This window comes from Bactrocera dorsalis, chromosome 5 (assembly GCF_023373825.1).
Source record: "Bactrocera dorsalis isolate Fly_Bdor chromosome 5, ASM2337382v1, whole genome shotgun sequence".
In the NCBI taxonomy this organism is placed as follows: Eukaryota; Metazoa; Arthropoda; class Insecta; order Diptera; family Tephritidae; genus Bactrocera; species Bactrocera dorsalis.
Genome location: NC_064307.1, coordinates 56,151,416 through 56,173,507, shown reverse-complemented (window position 1 = coordinate 56,173,507; position 22,092 = coordinate 56,151,416). Strand labels below are relative to the sequence as shown.

Here is a 22,092-nt window from a genome sequence, read left to right as displayed (position 1 = left end):
TTCTGGTTGAATGGCTACGTAAATAAGCAAAATTGCCGCATTTGGGGTGAAGAGCAACCAGAAGCCGTTCAAGAACTGCCCATGCATCCCGAAAAATGCACTGTTTGGTGTGGTTTGTACGCTGGTGGAATCATTGGACCGTATTTTTTCAAAGATGCTGTTGGACGCAACGTTACGGTGAATGGCGATCGCTATCGTTCGATGCTAACAAACTTTTTGTTGCCAAAAATGGAAGAACTGAAGTTGGTTGACATGTGGTTTCAACAAGATGGCGCTACATGCCACACAGCTCGCGATTCTATGGCCATTTTGAGGGAAAACTTCGGACAACAATTCATCTCAAGAAATGGACCCGTAAGTTGGCCACCAAGATCATGCGATTTAACGCCTTTAGACTATTTTTTGTGGGGCTACGTCAAGTCTAAAGTCTACAGAAATAAACCAGCAACTATTCCAGCTTTGGAAGACAACATTTCCGAAGAAATTCGGGCTATTCCGGCCGAAATGCTCGAAAAAGTTGCCCAAAATTGGACTTTCCGAATGGACCACCTAAGACGCAGCCGCGGTCAACATTTAAATGAAATTATCTTCAAAAAGTAAATGTCATGAACCAATCTAACGTTTCAAATAAAGAACCGATGAGATTTTGCAAATTTTATGCGTTTTTTTTTTTTAAAAAGTTATCAAGCTCTTAAAAAATCACCCTTTATATGTATGTATGTGTCTGGTTAACCGTCTTTTATTAGCTGCCAACATACATGCATACACATGTGACTTTCGCCATTCGTTGGCGCTTTTATTAAAATTCTTGGCATGCAAATGGCGCGGTTCGGGGTTCGGGGCGGCCTTACACGTTTGAGAAATCAATGTGTAATCTGCAATTTGTCGCTCCTAAAGTTAGCTGAATTTTATGTGCATCCTATTTGTTGGTTGCTGTAAAACGCAAAAGTTTATCTATATATTATAACGGTTATGGCTTGCGTATTAGTTGCACAAATAATTTCTGCTTTGTTGGCCACAAAGATAAAGTTCAGCGATTTATTTTACTACTTGCAATTTATGTTGTAACATATAAAATATGCATACATATGGCCTTCCGAACACCACAACTAGGCGCTGATATATAAAAGCTTACAAAACTGATTATGACTTTATTATATTTTTTTATATCTCTACATGTATGTATGTGGGTGATTTCATATGGCAGTGGCTTTTAAAATTTATAATAGCCGCTTTTGTGATAAAACTGTGTCTGTCAACGATAAACTGCTAAAGGTATACTATATTCTTTCAGAAAATTACTGTTTTACGAGGGCGCCTCTTTTCACCTCATAAACTTGGGCAAAGTGCGAAATAATGTCATTTTTGATTTGTAATTTAATATTATTTCTTTTCCTTTTCTTTTCAAATTTATCTACATATGTATGTGCAAAAGCCACAACAATGCTATCGCGTTTATATAATCTATACTTTAAAAAATAGCATAATCTATTATATATTGGTACTTTTATTCTACCACTACTTAATTACACCTGTTTTTGCAATGTATATCAGTTGTTTGTCCTAAACACAACTCATAAAAGCTTGTCTTCATATCTTACTTAATGGGCTGCACTATTGCCGCTTAGAGATAGTCATTTGAAAAAATTTCCTGATATTTTATTGATTTATTTTACTCGTTGTCACATGCCAAATATCCTTTTTAGATAAAGTCTATCTGAAGGTTTGAAGTGTTCTCGAAGCTTTTATAAGAATGACTCAACATTGACCAGTTTCTGTGACTCATTCTACTTTGACACAGTGTGTCTTAACATAACAACTCATTGTTTCTAAGCTATCCACCAATCCCGTATCTAATCCAGCTTTTTTCATGTTCGTTGAAAAGTCATTGCGTAGTTATACTGACCGCAATATTAAATGATAGCAGTTATACTCTGCTACCCCGCTTAATTTATCCAATTTAGTTTATTCGCAATACTTTAACTTGAACGCATCCAGAAAAAAAGCTTCCTTTAAAGCTCAGTACTTTCCCCGGTGAGTAGTCGTTTTTCGTTTTAGGAACTAAACTATTGACTTGTATCAAGTTTGAATCTATTAGATTGATTGATACAATTTAGGACACAATGTAAGATAGGATGAATTTATAGTATTTATGTTAAGCTTGCTTTTTTTAAATTTTCCAGTGGTCTGACAGCAGTTGTGAGATATAGAGGTGTGATGTATTTACCCTTTTGTGGCATTTGGAATGAGCAGATTACTCATGAGACAACGATGCAAGTTCTGTAAAGTTTACGAAATGTTTTTTTTTTAGCTTAAGAAAAACGCAAAGGTAAGCAAAAGTTTCAAATGGCTCGCTCAAAGCGGCACCAAATATTCGGTCGATATCTAACGTAAGAAGTATGTAAGCGAGTTTTTGAATCATCGATCAAGAAATATCAAAATTGTGTATATTTTAATAGATTACATTCACTTAAGAATTAAAAGAATCAATAATTTTGTACAGTATTTTTTGTACATGAATTTTGTAACTACGCTTTTCTCGAAGCGATGTTTTCAGAGTCGGTGAGTAAAATTTCTCCGAAACAGCTGGATCAAACGTCTTAAAATATTCACACGACCTTCTTAAATTGTGTTTGTGAGGTAATGATCGAAGAAATATGTTTTTGACAATAATTTCGATTTTGACTTGTGTAATCCATTTCACAAGAAACTAGTTTTTTGTTTGGAAAACCGTTATTTTGTCAAAAGTCAAAGAGTTGACTAGTCCATGCCTCTTTAAAAAAACGAGTTTTTTTTATCAATTATAGGTCTACAAGGTGCGTTCCAAAGTAAATAGGAATCTAAAACCTAGCTCCCCTGGTAGCGCCATTGATGAACATATAACGGGTGATTTTTTTGAGGTTAGGATTTTCATGCATTAGTATCTGACAGATCACGTGGGATTTCAGACATGGTGTCAAAGAGAAAGATGCTCAGTATGCTTTGACATTTCATCATGAATAGACTTACTAACGAGCAACGCTTGCAAATCATTGAATTTTATTACCAAAATCAGTGTTCGGTTCGAAATGTGTTTATCGACAAATTTTGTTCAGCGATGAGGCTCATTTCTGGTTGAATGGCTACGTAAATAAGCAAAATTGCCGCATTTGGGGTGAAGAGCAACCAGAAGCCGTTCAAGAACTGCCCATTCATCCCGAAAAATGCACTGTTTGGTGTGGTTTGTACGCTGGTGGAATCATTGGACCGTATTTTTTCAAAGATGCTGTTGGACGCAACGTTACGGTGAATGGCGATCGCTATCGTTCGATGCTAACAAACTTTTTGTTGCCAAAAATGGAAGAACTGAACTTGGTTGACATGTGGTTTCAACAAGATGGCGCTACATGCCACACAGCTCGCGATTCTATGGCCATTTTGAGGGAAAACTTCGGACAACAATTCATCTCAAGAAATGGACCCGTAAGTTGGCCACCAAGATCATGCGATTTAACGCCTTTAGACTATTTTTTGTGGGGCTACGTCAAGTCTAAAGTCTACAGAAATAAGCCAGCAACTATTCCAGCTTTGGAAGACAACATTTCCGAAGAAATTCGGGCTATTCCGGCCGAAATGCTCGAAAAAGTTGCCCAAAATTGGACTTTCCGAATGGACCACCTAAGACGCAGCCGCGGTCAACATTTAAATGAAATTATCTTCAAAAAGTAAATGTCATGAACCAATCTAACGTTTCAAATAAAGAACCGATGAGATTTTGCAAATTTTATGCGTTTTTTTTTAAAAAAAAAGTTATCAAGCTCTTAAAAAATCACCCTTTATATTGACTAGTGCGTTAGAATCTGCTAACTTTATCGATTGTCCAGTGAGAATTTCATGACATTTCATCGATTGGAAGTGAAGTTATTGCGTTTTAAGTGTCAGCATGTTTGTGTTATCGGTGCGAAAATGAGCTTCGAACAAAGAGCCAACATTAAATTTTGTTTTAAAATTGATAAAACTTTTACCGAAACATTTCAATTGATGAAACAAGTTTATGGCGATGATTGCCTATCCCGTAGCAGAGTACAAGAGTGGTTTCAACGTTTTAAAAGTGATCGTGAGTACATAAAGGACGATCAACATGTGGGCCAATCAAAATCAGTGATCACCGGAAATTCTATCGAAACTGAATTCATCAAAAACCAGCCGAAATCATCATTGAACATTTAGGCTTACTAATGGTGTGTGCACGATTTGTTCCGCACAAATTGAGTGACGACCAAAATGTGCCGTCTCATCGATCTATTCATCATTATTTGATCAAAAACCACATTTTAACCATTAACCCGTATTCACCTGATATAGCACCGTGCGACTTCTTCGTTTTCGGAAAAATGCATTTGCCCATGAAAGGAAAGCGTTATGCAGACGTAGAGGCTATTCAAAAGGCTTGCTCCGGCATACTGGCGGCCATACCAGCCAACGAGCTAAAACACTCATTCGACATACTTTTGAACCGTGCAAAAAGCTGTATTGAAGCAGAGGAGACTATTTTGAATAAAATAAATTGATTTTGCCGAAAAGAACCATTTGTTCTGTTTTTTAAGTCCTGTTTACTTTGGAAAGCTCCTTGTATATATATAGGGAATTCTTTACTTAATTACTGTGTATATGCTTATCCAAGATGTTTGGTAGAGTTTACCTTTTTATTTCTTTCCCTTTGATTTCTGTTTTGATGTTTCTTAACGAAAATGGATGCTACAAGTTTTATACTCGTAAGATAACTTCAAATGGTCGATGGATGCTATGATGAGATTAAGTTTAAACACTTTTACAGGTTTCCTCTGCTTTGCCAACAGGTTGTAAAATTACTTTCAATAAAGATATCAAGTTAAATTTCTCAAACAAATTCAAAGCTTAGGCATTAAACACACTTGTTAGGACTTAAAACGCTGTTCGAGAAACAAAATCAAACTCTGAAACAAAAGAACTAGATCTTTTCAAATTATTTTTCTTTTGAATTCGCCTTGAAATTGTTTTCTGTGTTTTTACTTTAGTAAGTTTGGGAGATTAAATCGTTTTACTTTTCATTATATTTCAGTAAGTGGTAGTGTTATCTTCTCAAAAGTTAGATGATTAAGTGACAACGGCAGGAGACAACAGAAAAAGAATTAAAGAAAAGAATTAAAGCAACCCTTACCGTTCGCGAATAACCTGAACCAATGTAAATGTGAGAGGGATAATAAACTCTTAATTCTGAGAATTAGACAAACGCCGTGTCAATGTTTTGCACAAAAATATATGAATTGAATTTACCAAAGAATATATTGAAAAATTGTATTTTTTTGTTGTTGAGACCAATAATGGAAAAATCAAAATCTAGAGAAAAAATTTGAGTGAGTTGCAACTATTTTTATCGAGCCTTCCATAGTTTTTGCCTCCAAATTTTCATTATTTTGCTATAGATTTCTTTATATTTTTTTCTTTTATATATTCTGAAATGAATTATAATTAAAAAATTTGGCATTTAAATAGATTTTTCTTCGATCGAAATGTATAATTATATATATATATATATATATATACATATCTATAAAAAATTATTTAGTAGAATCCTAATTTTTATTCCTTGCACGACTTTTATTATGTGCTGAACTTTTTTTGTTTTTAAAGGATTACTGTTTGTGGGATGGTCCGCATACAATTCTTAGAAAAAAGGGCAATTTTACTTTGGTATCGATATAATATTATAAAAAGTTACACAATGTGAAAACTAACAGAGTCTACAAAGAAACTTGAACGCTATTAAGACATTTCGCCTTTATTGTTTTCAAGGTACAGCAGGTAGCCGGTATTCGGAGACAAAAGAAATAATGCGCTCGAAAGGATACGGTTGCATTTACCTGAATTATTACTGAAAAAGGTACTTAAAAATAGATGCAGGTCACACGATATCATCCCTGCAACATTTTGCTTAAATAGTGAGAACTCTGCCCAGAAAGTCCGTAGTCAGTCAGCAACTAAAGCGGCGTTAACATAAACAGACACAAAGTAAGAAATATATAGGAAGGCAGCATAAATATGAGCAGCTCTAGAGTTTACGTCGGTGGATTGCCGTATGGAGTGCGGGAAAAAGATTTAGAACGATTCTTCAAAGGTTTCGGTCGAACAAGAGATATTTTGCTAAAGAATGGTTACGGCTTTGTAGAGTTCGAGGATTCACGTGATGCTGATGATGCAGTTTATGAGATGAACGGCAAAGAGTTAATGGGCCGCAGAATCGCAGTGGAACCGGCGAAAAGTACAGCACGTGGTAGTAATCGCGATCGTTATGATGGCGGCCGACGCGGTGGTCGTTACAACGATAGAGGTAGAAATACACGCTTTGGTCCACCACATCGCACCGAATATCGTTTGATTGTGGAAAACTTATCTAGTAGTGTGAGCTGGCAAGATCTGAAGGATTATGTGCGAACAGCCGGCGAAGTGACATACTGCGATGCACACAAAAAACGACGTAATGAAGGTGTTGTAGAGTTTGCCTCATCATCGGATATGCGGCGCGCCATAGAGAAGTTGGATGATACTGAGCTAAATGGTCGTCGTATACGTTTAACTGAAGATCGTCGCAGCGGTCGAGGTGGAGGCGGTCGTGGTCGGTCGCGTTCACATTCACGTTCTGTTTCACGTCGTCGTTCACGCTCAAAATCAGCACGTTCGTCTCGTTCACGTAGTCGTTCGAAATCACGTTCAAACTCGAAGTCACCAGTAAAATCGCGTTCTCGTTCACGTTCGCGTACAAAGAAATCTCGTGAGCTCAGCAAATCACGTACACGCTCGCGCTCTCCCAAGCGTTCACGCAAAGATGCTTCACGGGAACGCTCTAAGTCACCACGACAATCGCGTTCCAAACATGAGTCGCGCTCACCATCCAAATCTCGAGGTAGCTCTCGGGATCGTTCCAGATCGCGCTCACCATCCAAAACTCGCGATGACTCTCGTAGACGTCCTCATTCCGTATCGCGCTCACCATCTAAACCACGTGGTGATTCTCGTAGACATGATCGTTCCAAATCGCGCTCAGTATCTAAGTCACGTGGAGACTCTCGTAAGCGTGATCGTTCTCGTTCCAGATCGCACCGGTCATCGCGCTCACGACGTGATTCACGCTCACCATCTCGTGGATCTCGTGATCATTCACGCGACCGTTCCATCTCTCGATCACGCTCAGTTTCACCGAAAAAGGATAAAGCATCGCGTAATAGGAATGAAAGTGTGGATAAATAAGCAAAGTATTGACATCTTCTTTGGAACCATACCGTACCCTCTGACTACCAAAATATTTTAATGGATAAGTATAAAGAATTTGTAATTTGAAAGTATTGAATAAAGGATATTTGTAATAAAAAATATAAAATATGTAAAAAAAAATAAAAATTAAAAAAAAATCAAAAAAAAAAATAAATATATTTATAATATTTGATAGTATAACTGTAAATTTTGTATTTGGTTTGCTTGAATATTTCAAGTACATACAAGTAGCAGTGGTTAGGTATATAAGGTATACATATGTATAAGGTATGAAATTTTGGAAACTAGGGAAAATTTAGAAATTTAAACAAAAGTTAAATCTTTAGCTCACAAGAAAATAAAAGTATTTAGATAAAATTTTTGAATTTCTGTTTGGAAGAAATATTTTGCAGAAAATTTTTAAAAAGTCAATTAAAAAGAATTGATTCTATGAGTGATGTTAAAGCAATCGAGGTATAAAACTGAAAATAGTTGAATCAGCTCACAGGTGAAAGCATTTTTAGAAGAATTGCCACCTGTTTAATTTTTAATGAATAAATACAATTGAGAATATAGTTTGTAGCAGTAAAAAATTAACTATGGGAAATTGAGGGTATAAACCACTTTCAATAAAGTAATATACATACATATGCTTACGATACGATAGAATTACAATTTAAGATACAATAAATTATTTTATTATAAGTTTTGTCGTTCGATAAGAGAGGGCGTAGCTACTAGCACATTTTTTTTCTATTGTTCATATCGTCACCTGAAATGCAAAATAACGTAACATCAAAAAATTCGAAATTGAGTGTCTTATTGATTACGCTTCACTACTTCAAATTACATACGTAATATTACATATGTTCAACATTTTCAGGTTCTACGGTCACATATAAACCAGTTTTAACCAATATTAAAATTTTGTTTCACTCATGTTCCATTTTATTTCGTCTTTCATTCATGCCACTGTAAATTTCCGAAAATGTTGTTACGTTATTTTGCATTTCAGGTGACGATATATTCTTCATATGAACGTACGTGATGTTTGATTTCAATCTTTCAAATCATTATTTGTTTTCAAGCCATTTTGTGTCCCTTTTTCACATTATTTTTTTTACAATGGCAAAAATTGAATATCGTGCAGTGAACATTCACGAACGAATGTTAAAAGTGTATAATAATTGTTCACCTACAATTAAGGGAGTAGTAAGGTTAATTCGAGCGAAAAATCATATTTTCAATATTTTTTTTTTAAATACAATCAATATTTATTTATTTGTACACATAATTATATGACATTTAAAGAATATTCTGTGAATGTTTCATAGAAAAATGAGCCGGTGACAGAGAATCTTCGCAGACGTTCCAAAAAAAATTGATTCACATAACTCATGACTGGATCATCTGAAATTAAAAGAAAACAAATTGATTTGATTAGTCGATAAGTTTCCTCAGGTAATGCTGTCGAGTTTTTTTTAACAATTTTTCAATTTTTTACAATGCTCGGAACTCAAAATACTGATTTTTCATCACAAAAATCAGAAATTTTGTTGTTTAAAAATAAGTTAAAATAAAAAAAGACTCAACAGCGTTACCTCACAATTTATGTAAAGAAAGACTGTGCAAAATTTCAAAAGGATCAATTGAGTAGAGCTATAGAGTTCACCGGCTTCGAAAAAGTGAAGTGTGAGAAAAACACGTTTAAATATCAGGTAGCTGGTTGTTACGGTCGCGGCCGCTCACAATCAAATCGGAGGGCGGAGACTTACAAGTGTATATCTCCGTTTTTTGGCTTTAATTGCTCTCAAATTTTCTCAATAATCTTAAGACATTGTACATTAATATAAAATTAAAAAAAAAATGCAAAAAAAATACCCTACTATCCCCTTAAAACAGTAGAAATATGAGTTGCTGAATTTAAACGCGGTCGTACAAGCCTTCAATACGATCCACGTGAAGAACATCCAAAAAGCGCATCAAGACCAGAAATCATAGCCAAAATACAGGATATGGTTTTGGAAGATCGTCGATTGACTGAGAGAGATTTAGTGCAGGCTCTACACATCTCATTAGGCAGTGTGTGCCATATTTTAAGTGAATTTTGAGGTTTTAGAAAGCTGTGTGTACAATGGTTGCCGCATTCGCTAACAATGGAACAAAAACACATTCGAATGCGATTTTCTCAGCAACATTTGGAGCGTTTTAAAAAGGATAATCACTATGGATAAGACTTGGGTCTATTATCATGATCTTGAATCAAAACAAGAGGCTAAAGAGTGGTGTGAACCCGGTTGATCGGCTTCGAAACGAGTTCGTGTCCGGAAATCGGCCAGGAACGTTATGGCATCAGTTTTTTGGGATGCGATAGAAATTTCGTTTGTGGATACTTGCAAACTGGTAAAACAATTAATTTTGAATATTAACGCAAACTTTTGGACCAGTTAAAGGAAAAAGTTGGTGAAAAAAGACCCGGTTTACGGAAGAAAAAAATCCTTTTTCATCAGTATAATGCACAGTGCCACAAGAACATTTTTACAATGGCTAAAATTCATGAATTAAAGTTCGAATTGTTGGAGTATCCAACGTATTCATAAGATTTGGCCTCCAAGCGACTTCCATTTGTTTCCAGAACTAAAAAAATTTATGCGTGGCAATAGGTCCTACCTATTGATAAGATATTTATATCCACCTCACACTTTTAAAAATATGTTTAAGTTTGTTTTATCTTACCGTTGCCACCTATCCCTAAATTTAATTCTATATATTACTTTAGAGAGATATTTTTGTAAAAGCTTGACATCTGTTTATCAATCAATTAATAAACAAGTAAGGAAGGGCTAAGTTCGAGTGTAAGTGAACATCAAAGCCGGAGAAATACCTTCAGGTACTTAAGGATTGTTAGTTATATCAGTTCTGAGCAAGTTCACATCCGGTTTTATGGGGGTTAGGTAAAAATATGCACCATTAAAAAAATACTATTTTTAAATTTTTTAGAATAACTCACACTTTGGTCATCAGGAAGTTCGAAAATCTTTCTACTAGGTATATGAGAGCAAAAGGAAGTTTTGACCCGTTTCAACCCAATAAGGACTTTAAGGTGAAAAATATTTTTTTTTTTATTTTTTAAATATGGATTCAGTAAGTTTATTCGGACCTTTTGTGCATTATTTAGCATACCTTTGACAATCTAGGGTAATTTTTTCATGACAAAATATTTGAGGCATAATCCGGTAATATAACTTCCCCCAGGACATCTTGAGAAAGAAACACTTTGCGGTATTCACCATAATTCGGTTGGATTTGATTCAAAAATAAAAAACCCAGAAAAATTTGTCAGATGTTAATCAAATTTTTTGTCGGTCGTTCTCTGACATTTTTTTTCTTTAAACATTTTTGCTGGCCATTTTAAGTGAAAATTGCTATTTCCACTAAAAAATTCCGCCATTTTGTGAGTGAAAAACACACTGATTGTACAAAGCAAAATTACTATATGATTGGGTGAGGTATTTTATACATATGTCAAAAATGTGTAAAAAATTTGAAATGAATCGGTCAAGTAGTTTTGAAATGAATCACTCTCATGGAATTTGAAAAAGTAGTTTTGAAACAAAACGCGTCTAAAATTTATAAGCTAAAACAGTGACTTCAATAAATTTCATCTAATGTAAGCCCCGATAATAAGTATAGATGCATTATTGAAAATAATCGATTTTTTCGTCTATTAACAGTTCGCCTAAATGGTATCAGGAGGACACGGATTTTATTGTAAAAAAATTGAAAAAATACCTTTCATACATAAGTAATATAATATATGAATAAGAACTATTATATATATAATAAATAATGCATTTCAGTATACATTTTGCTTCAATCGCTTGAATCTGCTGCACTTTACATTTTTCACAATGGCTCACAGGAATGATGTGCTGTTTGCATGATTTGGCGTTGATGCCTTTGGTGGTGGTGATGATGATGATGCTGATGCCGAGGCGATTGACAGTGAAATTGAAAATGTCGATGGAATTTTTACGTGTCACTAACAATGAGTTTTGCAAATGCAATTGCATTGCATTCATAACATTTTCCTTTATTGGATGACTTTACACACTTTCGCTCGTTCTCTCTCACGCTGCCCGCTCTATGCTAGTTTAAGCGCTTGGCTTTCGTTCCTTTTATTGGCATTGTTGTGTGAAATTGAAAAATGTTTTGAAAAGGCAAATACGCAGCATACTAGAAAGTCATAAATGCATAGCCCTACAATCATACACACACACATACATATAAATATGCAGAGAAGCTCTGCAGTGCGTGTAAAAATATATATTGGCATGTTTGATAAGTTCGTCATAACGTTAGTCAGTCAACCAGGCGCTGAGTCGGTCTGCGAGTCATTCAAGTATGCACAAAGATGGAGGAAACAATGCCAAATCCTTTAGTAATACATTACTGCTATTTCGAATTGTTGCATTTGCTGTGGCTTTTCCTACGTCGAATAAATTCCCTTTGAAAAATTTGCAGCTTTTAAGTCCAATGAGGACGAGCGGGTAGAAAGGGTGGCAAAATCATATAGTGTGATGTATGTAGCCTAATCTTTTATATAACCATGTACTGCGAGAGGTAAGTATTTTGATAGCTTGGAATCGTTTAAAATTCAAAAAAGCTTTTCGTAAAAAAAATGGAAAAACGTAAAAGTGCGAATAGGTTTTTATTCAGGAGAGTTAGATATATTACATTGTAAGCTTGGCTGAGATGAAACTTTTTGTTTGTGAATTCAATTGCTCTCTGAAAATTCCAAAAACCTTATATAAAAAAAAAACTGAACTACTGCAAACTTTTTTGAACCACCTCGTTGCTTTGATGGAAAAATAAAACTGAAAATTTGACAAGCTTTTTCAAATGAATTATTCTTTCTTTGAACAAAAACAGGGTTTGAAATAAAAAGACATTCATATGTTCATACATACATATGTATAGAGCATTAGACAATTATTGTGCATGAGAATAATTCGCTTTTGTGCATTTCATGGTTTTCAACATAAACGTTTTTCTTTCATTATACATAACCGAATTCCTTTTGTTTTTCCTTTAACTTTGAGCTTTCGTTTAAAGCACAATTCATTGTGCTAATTCTTAAACGAAAGTCCAAAAGCAAGCTTAATTAAAAATAGCTTGCAATGATAGGAAAATCAGATCTATAAAATTAGTATTAAAGAAATTTTATAGGCGTCCGTGGTTCGAGAAGGGGTTGTTTTAGTTAAAATAGTACGTACATATATAAAACCTCTAAAGCTTAACTTAAGGAAAGCCAAAAAAGTCTGAATCACACTTTATTACCATGTCGTGAAACTCTTAATTCTGAAAGCGTTCTAGGAAAGCATTCAGTGATGATGATTTGTTTTGTTGTGAAGTTACTTCTGACGTCTAGAGTCAAGTAGCTCAAGATTTCCGGTCTTAGACCAATTATTCTCTGGGTAGCCAAAAACATCCGTTTGAAGGCGAGCTAAAGTGAGAAGGCAAAATATCTCTCCCCAGAGTTGTGCGCTGGGTGTGGGAACCGCTACGTAATAAACACCCCAAATACAAAGAAGAAAACACTCACGGAGGAGAGACCCCCTTTTAATGAGGACTATTGCAAACGCATTGAGGATTACGACTTAAGGGTCTGCACCTGGAATGTTCGGACCATTAATAGGGAAGGTGATTTGCGTGACCAAAGTTGTCTTTAATAAGCGTATTGAGCGCACCTATGAGAACTGCCCCCGTCTCGATGTCAAAATCGTGCTTGACAACTTTAACGCCAAGGTGGGAAGCGAGACGCATTTACAGACAAAATAGAGGCCGAATACGAAGAGCTTGATAAGCTGGTCGATAGGGTAATGCTATAAAATTCTACGAAAAATGCGACGACTAACAGAAGTTTTTAGGACTGAGGCATACCCTTGTAGAACCCCCAGAGGGGATCTAGTGACTGATGACTAGAGTATAATGAAAATATGGAGAGAAGACTTCTCCAGCCCGCTGAATGGCAGTGAAAGTATAACACTAGAAGATGGTGAACCCGATTCCCTAATTGATGGATATTTTAAGTTAGCAATGATTTTTGTAACGCCACCACCACCATGACAAGCTGAGTCGATTTAGCCATGTTTGCCTTTCTGTCCGTCTATCTCTTTGTATAAAAACTAGTCTCTCAATATTTGAGGTATCGATTTGGAATTTTGCAACCGTTCTTTTCTAATCAAGAAGGGGCTCATTTGCCGGAATGGTCGATATCGAACCATTATAGCGTATAACTGCCATATGAAACATCTTCGAAGAAGTTTTCAATATAGCATATAGTTGACATACAAACAGAACAATCAGGGTCAAGTGTTTGAAAGGGAAATTTTTCACTTGACCACACCAAATTCTGCAGGAATTCTTGTCCAAGAAAAGAAGATATTGTTCATATCAAGTCACTTTAACAATATTTTGTATATGTAAGGGAAACTATAGCTTCGGTGCAATCGAAGTTATCGTTTTTTTTTTGTTTTATGCAACTTCGTAGAAAAATGCTAACGTTTGTGCCGGTATGTGATTATGCCAGTCTATTTCGTTCACACTAGATGTTTGTCCTATTCGCCTCGCTCAGAAACTCTTTTCTAAACCATGGGTTTATGTAGAACGCTCTCCACACAAGAGATTTACTTATTTGGAGATTGTTCAAAACATGTTTAACCGATGACGATTAATGTCGATAAGAGGAGTGTATACCTAACCAGAAAAAATCAAAAATTTTATAAATTTCTATTCTAATAAAGGAGTTTAGAGCTACTATGTTTTTTGATGCTTTGATGGAGATGTCGGTAAGATCTGTAGGAGGTAAAATTGTACGAGGGTAATATTACGGACTTGCGTTCGAAATCTTGACAAAATTACTTTATAACTGGGAGGATTCCAATTGTTAAGTGATCGATATATATGCCGATCATTAATTTGGTAGACTTTCACCATCAAGACTCAGATAGGACAATGGCGATTATAAGAACATGCGAATGTTGCGAGGTTTTTAAATTACTTATATCCATGTTTTCATTGTAAGGGTCGTCAGTGATATGTAAAGTCTTTAGAGATAACAGAGATCACAACTTAGGTTGTATGGAATTTTATATCTCAGTGAATTATTTGCTGTGCGCCATCACGTAGAAGTGATGTGAGAGAAAAATTCTTCCATTTCACATAAGTTTTTTCCTCTCAAATTGCAGCCACTTGCTTTGCCAACAGGCAATGCGAAAAAAATACAAAAGTTGCAACAATGTTTACACTCCGCTTATGCACACTAAAAAAGGGGAAATGTGAGTGTGCGCCGAGCAATTTTCACTTCTCACAATTGGAATATTATGATGAATTTTGGATTACGATTGTTGCGGTTGGCTTGACGTCATAATAGTGTGAATTGTGTTGACACTTACAAATACACGCACAGACATATATGCAAGAGTCGCATGATTCCATCCAAAAAATGCACACACATATGTACATGCGAACTATCGCACGTATACGCAAAATGTAGTACTTCATCGATGGACATTTCAATTGCAATGGTGTGCACTCACACACATACACATGTGTCTATTGGCAAATAGAAAGTATTTCTGTCGACAATGTCGCCTCGAGTTATTTTCATTTTGTAAACCCTGGCATTGTGGCATCCACTGCAGTCAGCATACAACGTTTGCATTATTATTGTTGTTGTTGTCGCACTAGTGCTATTTCGCTTATACTCGCATTTGTGTGTGTGTGTCATTTGCTCATATTACAATAGCAATTTACCTCTTAACAAAAGTATCAAAATATTGTTATGCTGCTGTTGCATGCCTTTGACAACGAGCCGATACACCAACAGACAGACATGCACTTTGTGCATTCTCACAAAATTTTTGCCACAATTTGTTGTTTTTCTTTTGCAAAAATGTTTGAGTGATGATGTAATGATAGTTGGAAATTTTTTTGTAAGAATGCTGCATGTTGCACGTTGCATATTTGTAGCAGTAAACTTCTCCGATTTGCATTTTAAGAGGATATTGGTTTCCAATACCGTTAGTGCCCGTAGCGGTAATTATCTTAATGCTTCAATTATATACGTAATGTGTAACTGAGGGTATTTTGAAATTTTTGCGTTGTATACTAAACTTCACAATTGAGGTTACGCCATAACAGTTTACATATGAATTGAGCCATGGAATTCTCAGCCGTAAAAATCTTTTTTTGAAAACTCCATTGTGGATGCGATTGGTCGTAAGCCTTTTCAAAGATAGACAATTGTTATTGTCAGACTGTCGTTCTTCTAATGCTTATAGTTTGAAGCTTTCTTATCCTATTTTATAAGTAGAGGTGGCTACAATTAGTTAACTGTATACCCAGTCTTTACAACTGCAATCAATTTAAGTTAGTAAGTAACTTAGAATTTAATTACTGTACGCTTGAATGGAGTTATGGAAAGGTTGATCTCAATTTCGAACGTGTCGACCTTTTAGTTTCTAGGTCTCATATTAGTTCCATATCTTTAAGAAGTCATTGAACGCCTAAGGCACTCGGAAGTAAATATGCACATCTTTCACAATCAATCAATCAATTCAATATTATGTTTGACATTGCTTAACTCTGGAACCCAGCAACTTTTAGGACCCATTTTCTAGACAAGGATCTGCATATAATAAAAAAATCTATGTAATTTGGTAGAGTTTCAATCTGGTCGTTTCAATCGTTCAAACTGCCAAATGTTTAAATAAACTCCTTCCAGAGTTGCTTATCTCTGCCACTGCTTTTGGAGCACTGTACCTGCCCTTCGACGCAGCTGGAAAGAATCCATTGAGAGTACGGCTCCAAAACCTTTCGAATCTAGATTTCCTGCATAAAAGCCATTGCCGCAAAGTGGAAATTACGACCACACATGGTCTATTGGCTCTACGCAAAAGTAGTCTACTCATGGATGGTGCGGTGGTATGGTGGATGTGACAAAAAAGTACGGTATTAAACTCTTGGAACAAACCTTAACAAAGGTTCTGAAGGTTTTTCACGAAATCGGGTCAATATACATACAAGTGATGGATATGACAATGCTTAGGCGTCAACACGAGTATGGTACCATACCTAAAATATTTAATGAACTCAGGCTAAGTTGGCGTTGCGACCGAAAAAAGGAGACCTACATGGACTTAAACACATCATTTTCAGTCTCCAATAGAGAAGATTGGACCAATGGTTCTGTGACTGAATGTTCCATCACCGAAATCTACACCTTCACTGATGGATCAGCACTGATGGAACAACGGTGAAACAGGAACGGGTGTTTCTTCTGTAGTAATCCCAACAAGCAGGTACAATCTTCTATAAGAGTGTACAGCTGCTGGCGTATGCCGATGATATTGATATCATCGGCCTCAACACCCGCGCCGTTAGTTCTGCTTTCTCCAGGCTGGACAAGGAAGCAAAACGAATGGGTCTGGCAGTGAACGAGGGCAAGACGAAATATCTCCTGTCATCAAACAAACAGTCGTCGCACTCGCGACTTGGCACTCACGTCACTGTTGACAGTCATAACTTTGAAGTTGTAGATAATTTCGTTTATCTTGGAACCAGCATAAACACCACCAACAATGTCAGCTTCGAAATCCAACGCAGGATAACTCTTGCCAACAGGTGCTACTTCGGACTAAGTAGGCAATTGAGAAGCAAAGTCCTCTCTCGACGAACAAAAACCAAACTCTATAAGTCTCTCATAATTCCCGTCCTGCTATATGGTGCAGAGGCTTGGACGATGTCAACAGCGGATGAGTCGACGTTGAGAGTTTTCGAGAGAAAAATTCTGCGAAAGATTTATGGTCCTTTGCGCGTTGGCCACGGCGAATATCGCATTCGATGGAACGATGAGCTGTACGAGATATACGACGACATTGACATAGTTCAGCGAATTAAAAGACAGCGGCTACGCTGGCTAGGTCATGTTGTCCGGATGGATGAAAACACTCCAGCTCTGAAAGTATTCGACGCAGTACCCGCCGGGGGAAGCAGAGGAAGAGGAAGACCTCCACTCCGTTGGAAGGACCAAGTGGAGAAGGACCTGGCTTCGCTTGGAATATCCAATTGGCGCCACGTAGCGAAAAAAAGAAACGACTGGCGCGCGGTTGTTAACTCGGCTATAATCGCGTAAGCGGTGTCTACGCCAATTAAGAAGAAGAAGAATCCTAACACAGAAGGTGTCTTCAAACTAAATGGCTACAATTCGGTTTTCCAGGCAGAAATTACCAAGTAAGTAGTCTTCTCTCTAACCAGCAAATCCATAAACATTCTAGTGAATAGCCAAGCATGAATTAAGGCTATTCGACGCTAATACTAAATATCCTTGCGTTAGGTTTACGAGCAGGCAAAAAGTAAGTTTAATATCACCTGGTAAGTAATTTTAATATTATCTGGGTACTCCGCCTTATAGAAATAGAAGAAAATGAAAAGGCAGATGAGCTGGTCTTAACTTGCTCCCGCTCTTTTTAAATAGTTCCAAACGAGTTTCACTTTTTATTGATATTTTTAACATTGATAACCGCAGTTATGACTTCAAAATTAGCGGAATGGAGCCGACGAAATCAATATTGCGCATGATTGGCTATTACAGTATACCATCCACAAACATTTTCCAGTACTTTATTCGCTTAACGCACGCTTTTCAAAGAAAAGCAGTTCTCTTTCTATCTTTGACGTATGTTCCAAAAATAGTGAGTGAAGCAAACGCAAAACTATATGAGAAGTTTTATTTGTTCAAAATATTACCTTTAACGTTCTTTTGGGTAACCCATTCGCGAGATGAGAATAGCCAAAGTCATCTATTGGAAAAACTATAAACTACTAAACCTCAAGTCTCTCTCTCTCCCTCACAAAAGTAAAGGAATGTCACCTAAGCAGCCGCTTTGGATATTTTTACCTGTTGATACATTGCCGAAAACCACCACAATTATTAAATATAACCGACTAATAGAAGCATGAACTCGAAATTGTCTGCTAAAGCACCCCATCAGGAAGATATTACCCATCAACTTATTTTACAATAATTTTTTTTATAATTTTTTACCACAAGTCCGATGAAATATTTTAATTATTTCCGTTTCTGACCACATTCTTCGCTCTAAATATTCTTATTTGTTAAACTTCCCCAACTAAATTCTGCTTAAAATGTCAACAAAAGTTGAACAACTCAAACTCATCTGCATATTTGCTTGTTATCAATAAACTAGAACATTCCAAAGAAGCTTTTCGAAAATCATAAATATCAAATTAGTTTTCAATAAACGCCAACGGCAGTGATAAGTTGGCCAAGACTGGCCCAGAGAGCAGGCAATGAGCAAGCAAATAACTGAAGAAACTTTTGGGGAAAACTCAAAAATACTTAAGACACTTGAAAGTCATAAACCAAAAAGCGCGGCCATAATGCTGTGCAAGTGGCATGAGGAAAATCAACAAGTCGCTGGAGGTAGTGAAGCGCAGAAACAACAACAAAAGAACAAAAACAATGACGGCAGTCCGAATAATTGCCAAGTTGGCAGCAAACAATAGAAATAATAATGGATAACTATGGCAGACGCTGTAGCGCTAACAACAAAAATAACAAACACATGGAAACACAAAAAATAAAAATAGTAAATTTAGTTGTGCCTTTGCAACTACAAAGAGTAATGCGCTAGACACCAATGGCCTGCAGCTGCAGCGGCAAAGCAAAAACAATTAATTGCCTACAGCAACTACAACAATAATTACAACAACCGCCCGGTCACTGCACTGTTGCATAAACTATTAGTGAGCTTTTGTTGCTGGCACCACGAAATTGTTTAAATCGTGAGGTGGTGGAAAATGAAGGGGAGGTTGGGTTTGTTGGTATAAATTACGGCAGTCGGCAAGCAATGGACTCGACTTTCGCCTGCAACAGTTCAATGGCGCGGAAGCTGTATGCGCAGTCAATTCATAAATTCCATTAAACTCTGCGTGGCGTGTTGCGCGCCTCCGTGCCCCTCTCGGAGTGCCTTACGCTTCATAGCGGCTGCCGTATGGCCACTTCCTTATGCCTCGATACCGTCTGATGCTAATTTATAGAGCTCGTGCGCGTGCTACGAAGATGCTTTCATACATATAGATATACATACTCACAGCTGCATTGCACTCTCACAATTCTAGCACATATTCACAGTTACTTTGGGTGCCTCATATCAGCGCCGCTATTTGTTTTAATTTTCTTGCTCTCCGCTCTCCGCCTCGAAATGACAAAACGGCACTGCAACCAAATGATTTTTCGTGCAAACATGCAACATCGCCATCTTGTGCACCCAATATAGGCGCAACTCCTCAACCCCTCATCCGCGCGTCGACAACTTCGCTGATCGAGTCATTTGCGCTTACAGCAGTTGGCTAGTCGGTGCAACTACAAGCAACTGCGTACCGGTGTGGCTCAACGGCTGAAAAGCGGAAACGATGGCGTTGGCGGTGTGGCCATAAAGCCGCTAATAAATTTCCACTTGCCACAAACATTTAATTGGATTTCTACGAATTGCATGCGATTCGGTCGTGTTGCAAAAAAATTATAATAAAATTGACTACAAAAGTTATTGCCACAACAACAACAACCTATAATGGCTATTACTGGAGTCACAAACCGAAATGAGCGTTGAAGTCCACCGAGTGCGGAATTGACGTTGTTGCTGTTGCAAACGGAATTTGAGTTAAAGTTGTAGAGCTGACTTGCAGGGATGATACTGCAGAAAGCTGCGATTCCACAATCGCCCTTACAACAAGCGCTACCTGCACGTTGTAATTTGAGTTTCAGTTGCAGTTGAGTGCGTCAAGCGCCAACCAAGGGGTCTTATTGCATTTCCGGCCGCTACGAACACACAGGAACACATAACCTTACACCTTCGTACATATATACAGACATCCCTACAATACAGATTGAGATACTTAAACGACTGTCAGACTGAGTACTCTTCACGCTACAAATTGTTGCGCCTACGAAGCCACCACTCGGAAGAACACGCGCATACACACTGCGAGGCCAAAAGACGACACCAGCTCGGTTATTGAAGGCACCATTCGTCCGGTGTCAGCTCAGACGCCTGTCGTCACTTTACACTTTTCATTTAATTTTCCTCTTGTGTGTGTGTGTTTTTTTGGTGTTCGCCCAAAAAAGAGGCCTAATGAATGCTCCGTTCGGTGACTGCTGAGTGGTGACAGACTCATTGGATTGTTGCTGTAGAAAATTTGTTGCCAAAGTAGTAATTGTGGCGGTGGCGGTGGCGGCTTATAAGGCGTGTTAAGCGCGAGAGGTAGCTGCAATCCGGTGTTCTTGTTGTGGGGAACAATATGTGTGCGCATATTTTGGTGGAAGCATACACTGCAAAACATACTCGTATTAAAAAGTCAGACACTTTTTCAGAAAAATTTTCATACCGCTTGAAATACTTTTGAATGAAATTTACTAGTGCATTAATGAATATACAAAGTCGGATGGTTAGAAAAACTGCGGCCGAGAACCAAAAGCTTTAAATTAAATGCCATTCTTCATAAGTCGGTTTGTGCCCACCTATTTATGGAATATTTTAAGGTCTTCTATTGTATTAGTCTACTCACATATAAAAGCCATATGGTAATAAAGCAACATGGAATCTGACCCCGTTTGGTGAATTAGACATGAGACGATATAACCATCATCTTTTTCTTGTTTAACGTGTTAGCAAAACCCAATGACAACTATGTGAAGATTATATAGATTTACTAGTATTCAGATAAAGTTACTTTCGTTTAGTTTTATCCTCCATTTTTTTGTTCCGGCTGGGGTATAGGCTTTCAAGCAATTGTAAAATTGTGTTTTGTAAATTCTCAATGATTCTAAACCATTCTTGGAAAAATACCAATGAAATGATCTATCCACATCAGTGCAATAGTAATTGATAAAATACGGTAAATGCTAAGAACACATTAGAACGACGAACATGTACGTACATTGCCTAAAAAATGAAGCGAGGTATTTTATAATTTTTCTGGAATTCGTAATCTACTTATATTGTATACTGCCTCGTTCATGCTAAAATATCACATTTATAGTTGAATTAGGTGAAGTTAAGTTCTACTACTGATCCCTAAAAATATTTTTTTTTTTTTTTTATAGATTTCCTTTATTTACAATATTTCCGAGGACAATAAGCAAATTGTTTAATACTACATTAACTTAACCTAAGTTGCTGTACTCCAACGAGTACAGAACTAATATACAGAAGTGCATATAGATATACATATGTACATACTTATAAACAGCTTATTTTCTATATGGCAAATCTAATATATGAAGCCGTTTAAGACGGTTAATTTCGTTTGAGTCATCTAATAGGGCTATTGCGACTGGGTTAGTATGATAACTCAATCTATTAAAATAATTTGTACTGAATCTTTTGATTTCATTTTTAACTAAAGCTAAACCTGTATCATTAATGATTGTTTTATTTGACACAAACCAGGGTGCATTTAAAATTTTCCTAAGTGCAATATTTTGAAATCTTTCGAGAATTTCGATGTTTGAAGTACTTGCTGTACCCCACAACTGGATGCCATACGTCCAAATAGGTTTAAGCATAGTTTTGTAAAGCAGTAATTTGTTTTCTGTACTTAGTTCTGATTTCTCCCCTAAAAGCCAGTACATTCTTTTAAGCTTCAGATTTAATTGTTTTCTCTTAGTTTGAATGTGCAATTTCCAGGTCAGTCTTCTGTCCAGATGCAAGCCGAGGTACTTAACATCGCTTTTAG

General features: G+C 36.7%; 1 protein-coding gene across 1 annotated transcript; it reads left to right on the top strand.

Moving 5' to 3' along the window:
- The first annotated feature begins 5,977 nt into the window (after positions 1 to 5,977).
- LOC105222520 (serine-arginine protein 55) lies at positions 5,978 to 7,645 on the top strand. The gene has a single exon (XM_011199874.4). It carries the CDS (start codon positions 6,061 to 6,063, stop codon positions 7,264 to 7,266), a length of 1,206 nt encoding a protein of 401 aa, XP_011198176.2. The 5' UTR covers positions 5,978 to 6,060; the 3' UTR covers positions 7,267 to 7,645.
- Positions 7,646 to 22,092: the final 14,447 nt, after the last annotated feature.